Source organism: Vulpes vulpes, chromosome 15, assembly GCF_048418805.1.
Source record: "Vulpes vulpes isolate BD-2025 chromosome 15, VulVul3, whole genome shotgun sequence".
Classification (NCBI taxonomy): domain Eukaryota; kingdom Metazoa; phylum Chordata; class Mammalia; order Carnivora; family Canidae; genus Vulpes; species Vulpes vulpes.
This window is the reverse complement of record NC_132794.1, coordinates 81,298,037-81,310,877: the sequence shown is the minus strand read 5'-3', so window position 1 is coordinate 81,310,877 and position 12,841 is coordinate 81,298,037. Positions and strand designations below refer to the sequence as shown.

General features: G+C 46.6%; 1 protein-coding gene across 12 annotated transcripts in view; it reads right to left on the bottom strand.

Annotated features, from left to right (window-relative positions):
• Positions 1-6,268: 6,268 nt before the first annotated feature.
• The window catches only part of RASGEF1A (RasGEF domain family member 1A), an 89,692-nt gene continuing 83,119 nt past the window's right edge, over positions 6,269-12,841 (bottom strand). For all 12 annotated transcript variants that reach the window (XM_072739447.1, XM_072739451.1, XM_072739446.1 and 9 more), the window contains 8 exons: positions 12,214-12,288; positions 11,785-11,877; positions 11,190-11,292; positions 11,023-11,102; positions 9,923-10,114; positions 8,932-9,055; positions 8,378-8,450; positions 6,269-8,077 (listed from right to left, as the gene is read on the bottom strand). In XM_072739447.1, coding sequence (XP_072595548.1) covers positions 8,053-8,077; positions 8,378-8,450; positions 8,932-9,055; positions 9,923-10,114; positions 11,023-11,102; positions 11,190-11,292; positions 11,785-11,877; positions 12,214-12,288 — 765 coding nt within the window. In that variant the 3' untranslated portion in view covers positions 6,269-8,052. The remainder of the gene's footprint in view (positions 8,078-8,377; positions 8,451-8,931; positions 9,056-9,922; positions 10,115-11,022; positions 11,103-11,189; positions 11,293-11,784; positions 11,878-12,213; positions 12,289-12,841) is intronic.

Here is a 12,841-nt window from a genome sequence, read left to right as displayed (position 1 = left end):
TGACTGAGCCACCCAGGTGCCTCAAAATTTTCATGAATTTGACTGGACTCATGGAATCTATAAGATCACTTTGGGGGAAAATTTACATCTTTATGATATGGAGTCTTCCAGCCCTTAAAATGACATATTTCTTTAGGTCTTTATTGTCTTTCAATTAAATTTTACACTTTTCACACAGTGGTTTTACATGTATTACTTTATAGATTTTTCCCTTGCATTTTATATAACATTGTAATTTTTATTTTTTGTATTACCTATTGCTAGTATTTGGAAGTACTGTTGCTTTTGTGTTCAGCGACCTTGCCAAAGCACTTAATTCTAGTAATGTATTTCTAATTCCTTTTGTATTTTTTCTGTTATGGAATCATAAGTCTATGAGTAGTGAAAATTTTCTTTTCAATTTTTATATCCTTATTTTTCTCGTCTTCCTGTGCTTATTGGAATTTATTGTGCAGCATTCACTGGAGGTGACAATAGTGGACTTCCTGCCCGTGTTTCTGATTTCAAGAGGAACACTCTTAGTTTCATCAGTAAATTATGGTATTTGCTGGAGGTGTTTTTGTAACTATTCTTAATCAAGTTAACAGAGTCACTTTATATTACTACTTGGTGAGTTTTCATCATGCTTGAGAGCATTTATCAAATACTTTTACTGTATCTGTTGAGATGATCATATGGTTTTTTTCCATCTTTGATATGTAAAATTGAGTTAATCAGTTTCCTGAAGTACCTTTGCATTCCTAGAGTAAACTCCAGTCTTTCATGATGTATTATCCTTATACATTGCTGGATTCAGTTTGTGTGGTGTGTGTGTGTGTGTGTGTGTGTGTGTGTGTGTGTGTGTGTGTGAAAGTGTGTATGCATATATATATTTCCTGTGTTTTTCATCTGTGTTCATGAGTAAGAATGCCCCCTGTCATACTTGGTGGGCTTTTTTATTAAGGTTATGCTAACCTGTAAAGCAAATTACAGGTGTTCTTTCTAATTCTGTTTTTAAAGAAGTTTTGTAAGACTGAAATTACTTCTTCCTTGAATATTTGGCAGAACTGCCTGAAAGCCACCTGACTGTGAAGTTTTCTATATGGGAAGATTTCTGATCACTGGTTCAATTTATTTAGTGATTGGAGAACTATTCAGATTTTCTATTTCTTTTAAAGTCAGTTTTTGGGGGGCTTGGGTGACACAGTTGGTAAGCATCTAACCCTTGGTTTTGTCCCAGGTCATGATCTCAGGGTCGTAAGATTGAGCCCAGCATCAGGCTCTGCACTCAGCACACTTGAGATTCTCCCTTCCTGTCCCTCTGCCCCTCCTGCTCATGCTGTCTCGCACTCTCTCTAAAGTAAATAAATAAATCTTTTTTAAAATTCAGTTTTGATTATTTTAGATAAAGTGCAATCTTCTAAGAGTTTATAGTGATAAATTTGAAAATTTAGGTGAAATATACAAAGTTGTTTACAATATCCTCTTATTTCTGTAATATGTACAGAATCTATAGTGATAGCCATTCTTTCATTCCTGGTGTTATTTGTGCCTTTTGTTTTTCCTTGATTAACCTTGTCAGGGGCTGGCCAATTTTTTCAGTCCTTTCAAATAACTGATTCCTATCAGCCACATTGAGGGATCCAGTTGTGTCACATTGTCCCAACACAGTGTTTTCAATTTAGACTCTTTAATCTCTGTTGAGTGTGTACAATTATCTCATTTTGGTTTTAGTAGTTTAGTTTATCACTAGGGAAATGATATTAATTATCTTTTCATATGCTTATTGGCTATTTGAATATCTTTTGTGAAATGCCTAGTAAAATTTTTTACCTTCTTTTTAATTGCCTTTTAAAAAATTGATTGTTAGGAAAAAATAAAATAAATAATAAAATAAAATAAAATAAAATAAAATAAAATAAAATAAAATAAAATAAAATAAAATAAAATAAAATTGATTGTTAGGAGTTAGTTACTTCAGTATTCTGGATGTGAGTCTTTTGTCAGACCTATGTATTGCAAATCTTCTCATAGGCAGGGGACTATTACTCATTCTCTTAATGTTATGTGTTAATAAAAGCTCTTAATTTTAATAGTGTCCATTTTATCATTTTTCTTTTATGCCTAGTGATTTTGGTTATCCCAATTTAAGAAACCTTTGTCTACTCCAAAGTAAAGAAGAAATTTTCATATTTTCTTTTAGAGGCTTTATTAAGGTTGCCTATAACTTCCTTTCTCATCTTTGTTGAGCCTTCTGTTCTTAGATCTATGATGCATCTGGAAATAATTTTGAATATAGTGTATGATTCAACCTTTAGAATTTCTTTTAGTGAAGGTCTGCTGATAGCAAACTCCACTTTGGTTTGTAAGTATCTTTATCTCATTTAAAAACTATTTTTTGAAGGGTATAGAATTCTAGGTTGGGAATTCTTTTTAGCACTGAAAAAGAAGCACTGTCTTCTGGCTTCAGTTACTTCCCTTGTGAAGTTATAAGCTATCAGCTTAACAGTTGATACTCCTTTTAAGTAATCAACCTTTTCCCTGGTTGCCTTCAAGATCTCCTCTATTTCTGTTCTGTGTCACTATGATATGTCTGTGTGCTGGGTGTTTTTGGGTTTTTTGGTTTTTGCTGATCTTGCTTGAGATTCTGGTTCCTTGGGTTATTCTTATCTTTTATCAGTTCTGAAAGATTTTCAGCTATTGTACTTTGATTGTCTCTGTCATTCTCTCTTTCAAAAGCTCTGAATAACGTGTTAGACTTCTTGTTGTGTCCACCATGCTCTTTGTGTTTTTTAACCCATTTCATATTTTCCAGTCTTTATCTCTCTGTATTACATTCTGATAATTTCTTCAGAATTATGACCAAATGAATTCGGGGAAGAACATCCATTTGGTTCTTCAAGAAATGCAAATGAATTTTAAAAGTCCATCAGGTGGATTAAACAGATTAGACAGCTAAGGAGAAACTTTTAAAACTAAAATCTCAATGTTTGCTTCTACTGGCTAACTTAAGGATAGTACCCATTCAGAGCCATGTTAAACTAGATTCTCAGCTTAACTTTTTTTTTGACAAGTGTGATGTGTGCTGCAAACTTAATGAAATTCACTAACTTATGGTTACAAATTAGCAGTGTAAGTCTTTCTGGCCTCCATTCAGTGCCAAGGTTCAAAACAGGCAGTTTTCTTTAACCTCTCTGGTGGGAGCATTTTATTTCAAGTTCAATGTTACATGAAGAGTGGTTCTTTGGGATGTCAGCGTTATGGGCTGGGGTCTCCTATTTGGCCTCTCTTCTTGAACAGGCCCTGTACTTTCTTCTCTATCCCTAGGTGGACTTGAAAATGGAAGCTCATAATCCTTGCCCTCAGAGCAAAAGCTGGCTTCAGTTTCCTTGACCTGAGTTTTTCCTTGGATATTTTAATTTTGTATGACTTTAGCAGTTGATTTCGGCAGGCAAACACTTACTTAATCTAATACTGCCAGAAATAGGTGCATAACTATCTTATATTTTTTTAATGTAATCTCTACACTCACTGTGGAGCTCAAATTTACAGTCCCAAAACCAAGAGTAACATGCTCCACCAATTGAGCCAGCCAGGTGTCCCATTTTCATTTATTCTTGACAACACTATTTCCTCAACATTGTTGCTGAAGATCCATACCTAAGAGCTTAGGGTATGTTGGGATAGATACTTGGGGGAGCGGGGAATGGCAGTCCTTCACCTTCCTCACAGTATCATGACTTCCCTTCTGGGAATAAAAATAGAAACTGTGCTGGTATGATCTAAGATTACTAGCCTGTGTGTGGGTAGTAGGCTTTTCATTTAGAAAGTAGTTTTGAATCCCAAATTTGTGGGAATTTTTCCCATATATGTTTGCTGGTTACATTTAACATTTTTTTAAAGATATTAATTTATTCATGAGAGACACAGAGAGAGGCAGAGACATAGGCAGAGGGAGAAACAGGCTCCCCACAGGGAGCCCAATGTGGGACTTGATCCCAGGACCTGGGATCACAACTTGAGCCAAAGGCAGACACCCAACCACTGAGCCACCCAGGCACCCCTATTTTAACACTTAAATGACTCTGTAGTAATGTCAGAATATATTTGTATTGACCAGGCCTTCAGTTGTTCCTTTGAGAAGGTCAATTATAATTCCTTGTTTCACTTTTTCCAGGAGATTGTGCTTTCTGCTAGAGAAGTGGGGGTTCAATTTCATCAGGGGTGCCACTGCTGGTACCCAGCTGACCCTGACTGCTTCTGATGAATCAAGTACTGCACTTTTTGCCATGTATCATTACAACAGCCCTATGAGACGATATTGTAATTCCATTTAATCATGAGAAAATGGAGGCTTTAAGGGTAAACAACTTTTCCAAGGATACCCAGCTGAGAACAGGAAACAAGGACTTGAATCCAAATAGTATAATTTTTTATTCCTTGCTCTTATCCTGTCTTGCCTCCCCTGGGGAACATGACATGTTTTATGTACAGGTTGTAGTGGGTGGGTACTAATCTTAGTTTTGTCACAGAAGTCTCCATGGCCTTAGGAGAGATCCTTGTAGCTTATTTCCTGTCACAGCTGATATTGTCACAAAGATTTTTGTTCCTCAAATGTTTGTGTGAAGTGAAAGGTAGCATCCAGTCATCATATGGTGGTGGTAGGAGCTGCACACCATGCTGGTTGCTGGCCATACAGCTACACAAGTGGCTCCTACACAGAGGGCCAAGAGTGATGGGTGAGATAGGTGCCAATGGTTTGATGTGAGAGAACAGGTGGGGCCCAGAGGAGCACAGTGCACTACTCACCAGGGAAGCTGTAAGGAGACTGGAAGAATGTAAAGACAAGAGCACAGTGTATTACAGGAGGTGCACTCTGGCATGGAGGTTCAGTGTGCCTGTGAAGCAGAGTTCACTTGGGGGAAGTGGGATGGACCTGGAGCAGCAGGCTGTGAGGTCAGCAGAAGAGCTTCCCAAATGTTCTATGTTCCCCACCCTCCTTTAGCAAGCCTGCAGTGGGGCCCTGAGAACAGTCTGAGCAAGTTTCCAGCACTGCTGTCACTGTGGCCAAAGAGCCACAACTTGAGAAGCACTGCCCTGGAGGGACTACCCTACCCCGTGGGTGAAGGAGAGCACTATGGCTAGCCAGGTGAGCTCACCACCCACTCCCAGGCCTAAGCCCCGTGGCCAAACACACGCCAAATGATGTGCTGCCCCTTCTTCAGCGGAGATAGGTAGAAACTTTCAAAAATAACTACCAGGAGATTAAGAATTCCATTGGATTATAAAGACCTAAAAAATGTCATTTACCCAAAACTCACTTAGGCATCCTCATAGGTGTCTCATTTGCTCCACAAACAGCTAAGCACCTATTGGCACACCTATTGTGTGCCATCCACTCCACAAGCCACTGGAAGGGCATCAGGTGCCAAACTCCACAGGCCTAACCTTCCACCCAATACAGTGGCCACTAGCTATTTAAACCTAAAATTAGAAATTCCATTCCTCAGTTGCATGGGCCACATTTCAGTGCTCAGTACCTATATGTCACTAGCAGCAGTGCAGATAGAGCATGCCATCACAGAAAGTTTTCTGCATTGCTGGTCCAAAGGGCATAACAAACACTGAATACATTTGAAAATGCACTTGAGTTAGTTCTAAGGGAGCAGAATAAGGTTCATTGAGCTGGAGAGTAGATCTCATCCAGCCTGGGCGTTAATGACAGCGTGGCAATAGGACAGGCTAGAGAGGAAAACAGGTAGGAGTTTGGAATGGAAGCCAAGTGTCTCATTTCTTTTCCTTCCCATTTCACAAACATCCCTTTCAACAAATCTTTTTCTTTAGTGCTCTTAAATGTGACTCTTCACAACACAAAGAGCCCCATCTAGAACTGCATTCTGCAGACTTTTGCAGAAAGAGGTCAGGAGGTGTCCCCAACTTGCCCTGCTCCAGGAGAGACCCACAGTGCCCAGGGACACTGATGGTTCTGATTAGTCCTGCAGTAAAGGAGCCTTTACAATCTTATTTAGGGTAGGTTTCCCCAACTGACAGGGCCAAGTGATACGATCAGCTTATAATACAGTTTTGGATCTTACTTTGAGGAAAGCAGAGTAGAACGTACCTCTTGTCCGATCTTGCATTATTTATTTGAAAAGCCCTTTGTCTGAATGTGTTGTGTAGATGAGAGTTCCTTGCTCATTCTTTGAAAGGCCATGGAGGACCTAGACATCCCCACACCTCCTGCCAGCAGCCCTCAGGCCTCACCAGCTACACACACAGAGCAAGCATGCAAGGGGAGCAACATGTTCTTTTATTGATGCAAAAGGTCCAGTCATACCAACAGCTGACATCCTGCATTATGGTACAGCTTTGTACTCAGAGTTCATCTCAAAATACCAAAACATCATAGGGTGTGTATCAAAGTGGGAAAATAAAGTAGCAAACATAGACACTGTATCAGGTAGGTACTAGAACTGATGACCCAGTGGAGTGAGTGCACATTGACATGAAAGCTCCTTAAAGCAAGAGGGAAAGTTCTAACATTGTATTCCAAATATATAGTCTCAAGTTTTTAGCCTTCCTTTTTTTCAAATACATAAACAAAGCAATATGTACTATCAAGATACAATATGTACTATCTAGAATGTCTGAAAAGTGCGAAAACACTGTGACAATACAGTGTAAATATTCTGGCTCCACCCAAGGCTGCAGTCAGCAGTGGATCTCAGAGCCACCCCTTCCTGAGGCCTCACCTCCACTTCTCCAGGCTCTCCTAGGAGCTTTGGGAATTAGCAACTAACTGCCCCATCCTCACTCAGGCATCGCAGCCCAGTGGCTCCTGCAGAAGGAAGCCAGGCATAGAGAGAAACAAGGGTGAGTAGTTCCACATCTGCTTGTGCTGAATGAAAGCCCCACTGTGAGGGGAGAGCAAGCAGATGACCCACCGCTGGCTTTTGAGGGATCAGGACTTGCCATCCCACAGCCAGAAAGACAGAAAATGGAGTAGACTCCTCAAGTTTGGGTGTGGACAATACCTCCACATGCTGGGCAGTTTTAGGAGTGGGCTCCAGCAGTCTGGTGTGATGTTCTGTTAGATTCCCTCCGGCACCCCCACCTAGAGGGCCGGAGGAGGCAGGCCACTAGAGGGCGCTTTGTGAGTGGCTTCTTTTCACTTTGTACTGGAGTTTCAAGAACTGCTTTAAATCTCCCCATCCTCAAGTCGGCTTCGTACTCTCTTCATTACAGCTCCGTGTACCTGTTACAGCCTAGAAAACGGACAATTGCACCATATCCTCCCCTATGTTATTTTAGATTTTCTCTTTTCCTATAATGTAGTTGAACAATTTGCCAGACATATTCCAACAGAAAATATGCTGCCAGGTATCCCCCTGGCCCTCCCCAAACCCCTAAATCCCTGATAAAGGAAAATGAAAATGTAAACTTTGGAAAGCCCGTACTCAGGTTTGCTTCTAGAAGGATGCAAATGAAGCCCCCCGGCCAGCCAAGCCCTTCCTGCTGGAGCCTCTCTGGCCTAGGCTCTCAGGGCAGGTGCCTCGTGGCCCAGGGCACAGCTTTCCTGGCGATTCCGGAGCACTGGCTGCCTGAGGGCTAAAGGAACAGAGCGGGAGACCGGCCCTCCAGTACTCTCTAAGGCACTAACCCCGACATCAGAGACACTGGCTGGAAGGGCGTCCAAGCAGGCAGGGCTCACATTGGTTTTGGTTGGGTTTTTTTTTTTTTTAATATTTTTTCATAAGATGTTAATAATCAAAAGTAGAAAATAAAAATCTACATTTCATTAGAATAAGATGTTATCATGGATGCCATCTCCCATGATACTCTTTCCCCACCCCTCCCCAAAGCAGGGCCCTGCCCTGTTATTTAAAATAAACAACAACAACAAAAAAAACTTTGTAAGTGCCAAAGGTTGATGCATGAAATATTTTTCATAAAAGTTATATACAAAATGGACCCCAACCAGTGAGGCCTCCTCATCTCAACCCTTATCAATCAAGATTAAAACTCAGTGCATGTGTGTGCTTCATCCAGCGTCTGTCGGCTGCATCCGTGCCTTCAGGCTCTGTTAAGGAGAGTGGTCCTAGAGGTAGGCAGGGCACAAGGAAATGGTCAGGTGGTTGGCAGGCCCTTCCCCTAAGCAGGCAGAGGGCGGGCCATGCTATCTGGGGAGGGCCTGGATTCTAGGAACCGGCCAGCAGGGGAAGGGTCAGGGACACGTGGACCCAAGTCCAGCCTCCCACCGACTGGCAGTCTGTGTGGAGGTACCCCCTGGCCGCCTTTCAGAAGGACAGATCATGCTCCCCAGTCCTCTCCCTTCCTGTAGACCCAGGCATGGGACTAGTCTCAGGGGCTCACAGGCCTGTCCCTGGGGTTTTCTTACCTGAGAGTCTTCCAGCTATCTTTTTCCATGTGGTTTTCAGGACCTTCACTTTCAAAGGAGGCGATGAAGAGAGCTGCGAGATGAGAAGCCCCTCAGAACCCATGTCCACGTGCAGTCAGTCTGCACACCACGCCAGTTAACCCTTTCTAGGGGAGCAGCTGGGCAAGGACAATGACCTCTGGTCTGGACTTTTCCACAAGTCTCTGTTTCATGAGGTGATAGGCCCCATGAGATCTAGAGCTCCCAGCTTCCTTCTTAGGGACTTAGGGACTGAGAAATTTCTGGTCCTGCAGCACTAACCCAACCATGCTCTGGCTCTCTCGGGTGGCTTCCAGAGCCCTCTCTCTCCTTGTCCTCATCCTGTCATCTACCCACTGCCCAACCTCATGTACTCACCCCTGTGGGCTGAGCTGCTCCTGTATAACATGAGGACAATGATCAGACCCGCCTCCCAGGGCAACCCCATGAGGGCAGAGGCCCTGGACGTGGGGGAGTCAGGGTGACATGTACGGTGTGGGGACATGGGTGTGCTGCCACGGGGAGCTGGGCCTCACCTTCCTCGCTGTAGATGGGTGCCGTGAGCAGGTAATTCTGAATCTTCTTGTCCTTCTCGAAGGGACACTCTACCTGAGTCCATGTCATGAACTCATGGATCTGTCTGGAGATCTCCCAAAATTTCTGAAAATACAGAAGACCAACTGGATGTTCATTTGTCATTTTCAGCTTGAAATCCTTGGTTAGGGTTAGGTTCTGGTTTCATTCTGCATCCCAGCAAGATGGGACAGTGACCCTAGTCAGCTGACTTTGTGGCCACAGCAGCACCTGATGCAGCATGAGAGCCAGTAAGTGTCCCCAAGACCTTTGCTTGCTCTTTGCCTAGACCATCAGGCTGTGGCAGGATCGGTGCCCCCGCTGTGTAAGACCCAAGAGGTCCCCATCTGAGACTCCAGGCTGAGGCACGTATGCAGGCCACACCTGGCACAACACCACCAACCAGAACATGCCATGATCTCACTCTTTAGGGCCTGTGTAAGGATCCCTAATTCCTTCATACCCCTTACCTGTGTGAGGTAAACACTGGACAACCTCACTTCCCCTACACCTCCCCGATCACCTTTGTCCTACCTTCCCACCCTTGGCCAGCAACCCTTAGCTTCCATCTGGAATTCTGTTGCTGCTTCCTTCCTGCTCAAGTCTCTTCTTGCCTAAAGCCTTCCTCCCTCCCAAACCCCCCAGAAGGTATAGCCCCCTTCTCTGTCTACCTGTTGGGACCAGGGTCCTGGGTAAATACAAGTTCCCTGTGGTTCCAAGCCCTATAACCAGAGCATCCACCCAGAAGGGTTGGCGTCACCCTGATACTTCATAAACAGCACACATAGCCCCCCTGGAGCTTTCAGTCTTAAAGGCCTTTCTGTACCAGGGTCACCGCCTTGCAGCCTAATGGCACAGACTGTCTGCCCTAGGATAAGGCTGAGGGGTCTGTCCTGCCTTGTGTTGGGACAGTTTGGCCCCCCTCCCCTTGGACCACAAGGGGTCTGAGCTCACCTTGAAGTTAACATGCCCATTGGGCAGGTGGTTGGTATGGATTTTGTGCAAGAAGTAAATGTCCTTAACGAAAAGGTTGAACACAGGGATGACAATCTTCTCTCGGCTGCTGTTAGCCATCTGGGACCTTTGCGTGGCCCCCTGCAGGGCGGTGCGATAGTTGCAGAAATTGCTGGATGGGTCCATGTGGTGCTGTGGGCAGATGGGAGGATGTGGTGGGCAGGGCTCTCCCTGCACCTGACTTGTTCAGAGCCCCCTTGAAGGTCAGGAAACAGTGATGGGGAAGGTACTTCCCCACTGGGCAGCCTGGACCGTCACCAGAGGAGGCCTCCTTACCAGGAGTGAGCATCTGGCTCAGCACTGGGTCTGGGCCCAAGCATCATCAGGAAAGTTAGAGAAGTCTCACAGCTCACACACACCTCTTCCCTGCCCTGCTGAGCCTGGCTCTCACTTTCCTTTCAAAACCTTCCACTGCCCCTCTACTGGGGCCAACACCTCCCAAACCTGACAAGCTCTGCAAGATGTTTATAGAAAGTGGATTCTGGGGACGCCTGGGTGGCTTAGTGGTTGAGCATCTGCCTTTGGCTCAGTGCATGATCCCAGGGTCCTGGCATCGAGTCCCACATCAGGCTCCCTGCAGGGAGCTTGCTTCTCCCTCTGCCTGTGTCTCTGCCTTTCTCTGTGTCTTTCATGAATGAATAAATACAATTTTTTTTTTAAAAAGTGGATTCTGTGATCAAATATATTGGGGAAGGCCTGTCCACTCCTGGGCCACCCAGATAATCCAGGACCACAGGAATTCAAGCCAGGAAAAGGCCAGTCTGCTTAGTCAGCATCACCCAGCACAGGGCTCATGGGCCCATGTTTCTCAACCTGATTCCTAACCACTCTCCAGAACTTGCTTTAGGCAATGCCAGTTCTGACTAAAGTCCCAAGGGCTGAGGAGAGCTTCAGCTACCCACCTCCTAGAGCAGCCAGGCCAGCTCAACATGCCCTACACCAGATGGCACTGTGGGCAGTGGGTTCTCAGCAAGGAGGCAGAGCATGATGGGACGCCCACCCTTCCTCAGGCCAATGCAGGATGAGGCTGAGGTTCCTACCTCCAAGACATCAAATTTGGCCGTCTTGACTTTGGACCACGTTTTCTTCAGCCTCGCCACAGGACTGAGGTTCATGCCAGCTGCAGGGAACAGCGGGTAGGGTCAGGATGGGGGTAGGCAGGCCATGCAAGAGCTGGCTAGGAAGCCCCCAGGGCCTGGACACTCACAGATGATGGCCATCATGGAGTTGAAATTCCCGATGTTGAAGCACTCCCGGGCCACATCAATAAAGAACTCTAGCATGCGGGTCCGGTGCTTCTTCTTCACCACCTTGAGAGCAGCCAGACAGCCTCAGGGTGAGCCCACCGTACGAGCATCCCTCCACCACCAGTCCCTGAAGGGCAGGCTGGACAGGAGCCACCCTGGGCCCTCAGAGCTGTCAGACCCAGGGTTGGGGAGATTCCCATGGGCTGCAGAGGCAGGAAATGCAGCAATGGCATTTTCGATGCTGGGCAAAGGGGCAGGAGAGCAGTCCGAGATCACTAAGGGAGCCCCAGATAAACTCACAGACTGTGCTGGTACACTCCACGGATGGGTGTGTCTCAATCACTGTGAGACTGGCCAGGGCACCGGGGTGGGGAGGGGACGGCGGATAGTGGTGGTAGGGGTAGCAGGGATGTTGGTGGCCCTGGAATGGAGGCTTCTGTCTCCACTTTCAGAGTTTTATCATCTGAGGGGTACAGAAGTCAGAGCCCCAGGCAGCCTCGTGGGTTTGGAGAAGGGACAGTGCCACCCTACACACATGGGCCGTGCAGTGCTTACCCGGCACACCTCAGTGGCCACTAGCATGCTAAGGCAGTTGAACCAGTTGTCATAGGCCTCCAGGCTATAAGTCTTGGTCAGGTCCCCTCGGCACTGGTAGAGCACAGCAAATCACGGGGAGCATGAGGACCCTGCCAGCAGGTGCCACCCCAGTCGTACCCCCAGAATGAGCTGGCACCATGGCCAAAAGAGACTGAAAAGGACAGTGGGCTATGGGCAGCTGGACAGGCCCAGGGCTCCCAGTACGCCCCTCCCCAAGCTCCTGGGAACACTGGCCCCTTCCAGTCTGTATCACCCTGCACTGCTGTCTGCAGACCCCCTGGAATAGGCACTAGGCCAGACCCATTTAGTTGTGAGGCCCCCACCCTTCATGGGGTATAGACAGGGACCCCCCTTAAGGCCACCCCCGAGCACACAGCAGCCCCTCACCCTGTGCTTGTCCCGGGAGTCCATGTGGCTGACGATCTGCATCAGGTCCTCAGGGTGAATGCTGCTGACCCTCTCCTAGAATGGGCAAGGACGGGAAGGTGACAAGCCTGCCATTCTTGGGCCCCATACCCAAGGTGTGGGCCACGTTCAGAGTGGCAGTCAAGACCTTCCTGCAGTGTGTGCCACAGCCTCTCCTTGATCAGAGCCTCCAGCCAGTGGGCAGGTTCTGCCCACCCCCACCCCCAAATGTACCCTCGGGGTCTGGAAGACCTTCCCCTGGGAGGGGAGGAAACAGGGCTTCATGGGAGTGAGGCCTTGGGGCAGTGGCAGCTAGCTACAGGGTACCTTCCAGCCCACGGCATAGGCAAGACGAGGTGACGGGGTGGGGGGAACTGGCTCTCCCCCTCCAAGCCCTTCACCTCCTGGGCCAGTCCTCTATCCTGGGGCCACTGCAGTCCCATCACCCCAGCCCCTCCCATGCACAAAGGGCTGCTGTGATCCTGGGGACCCAGAAGCAGAGGTTTCAGCTGGCAAGTGAGCTTCACCTGACTCCCCAGTCTGACCAGCGAGGAGGCACCGATGAGTGAGCATCGGTGATACATCCTACCCCAAGCAGTGCATGCTGTGG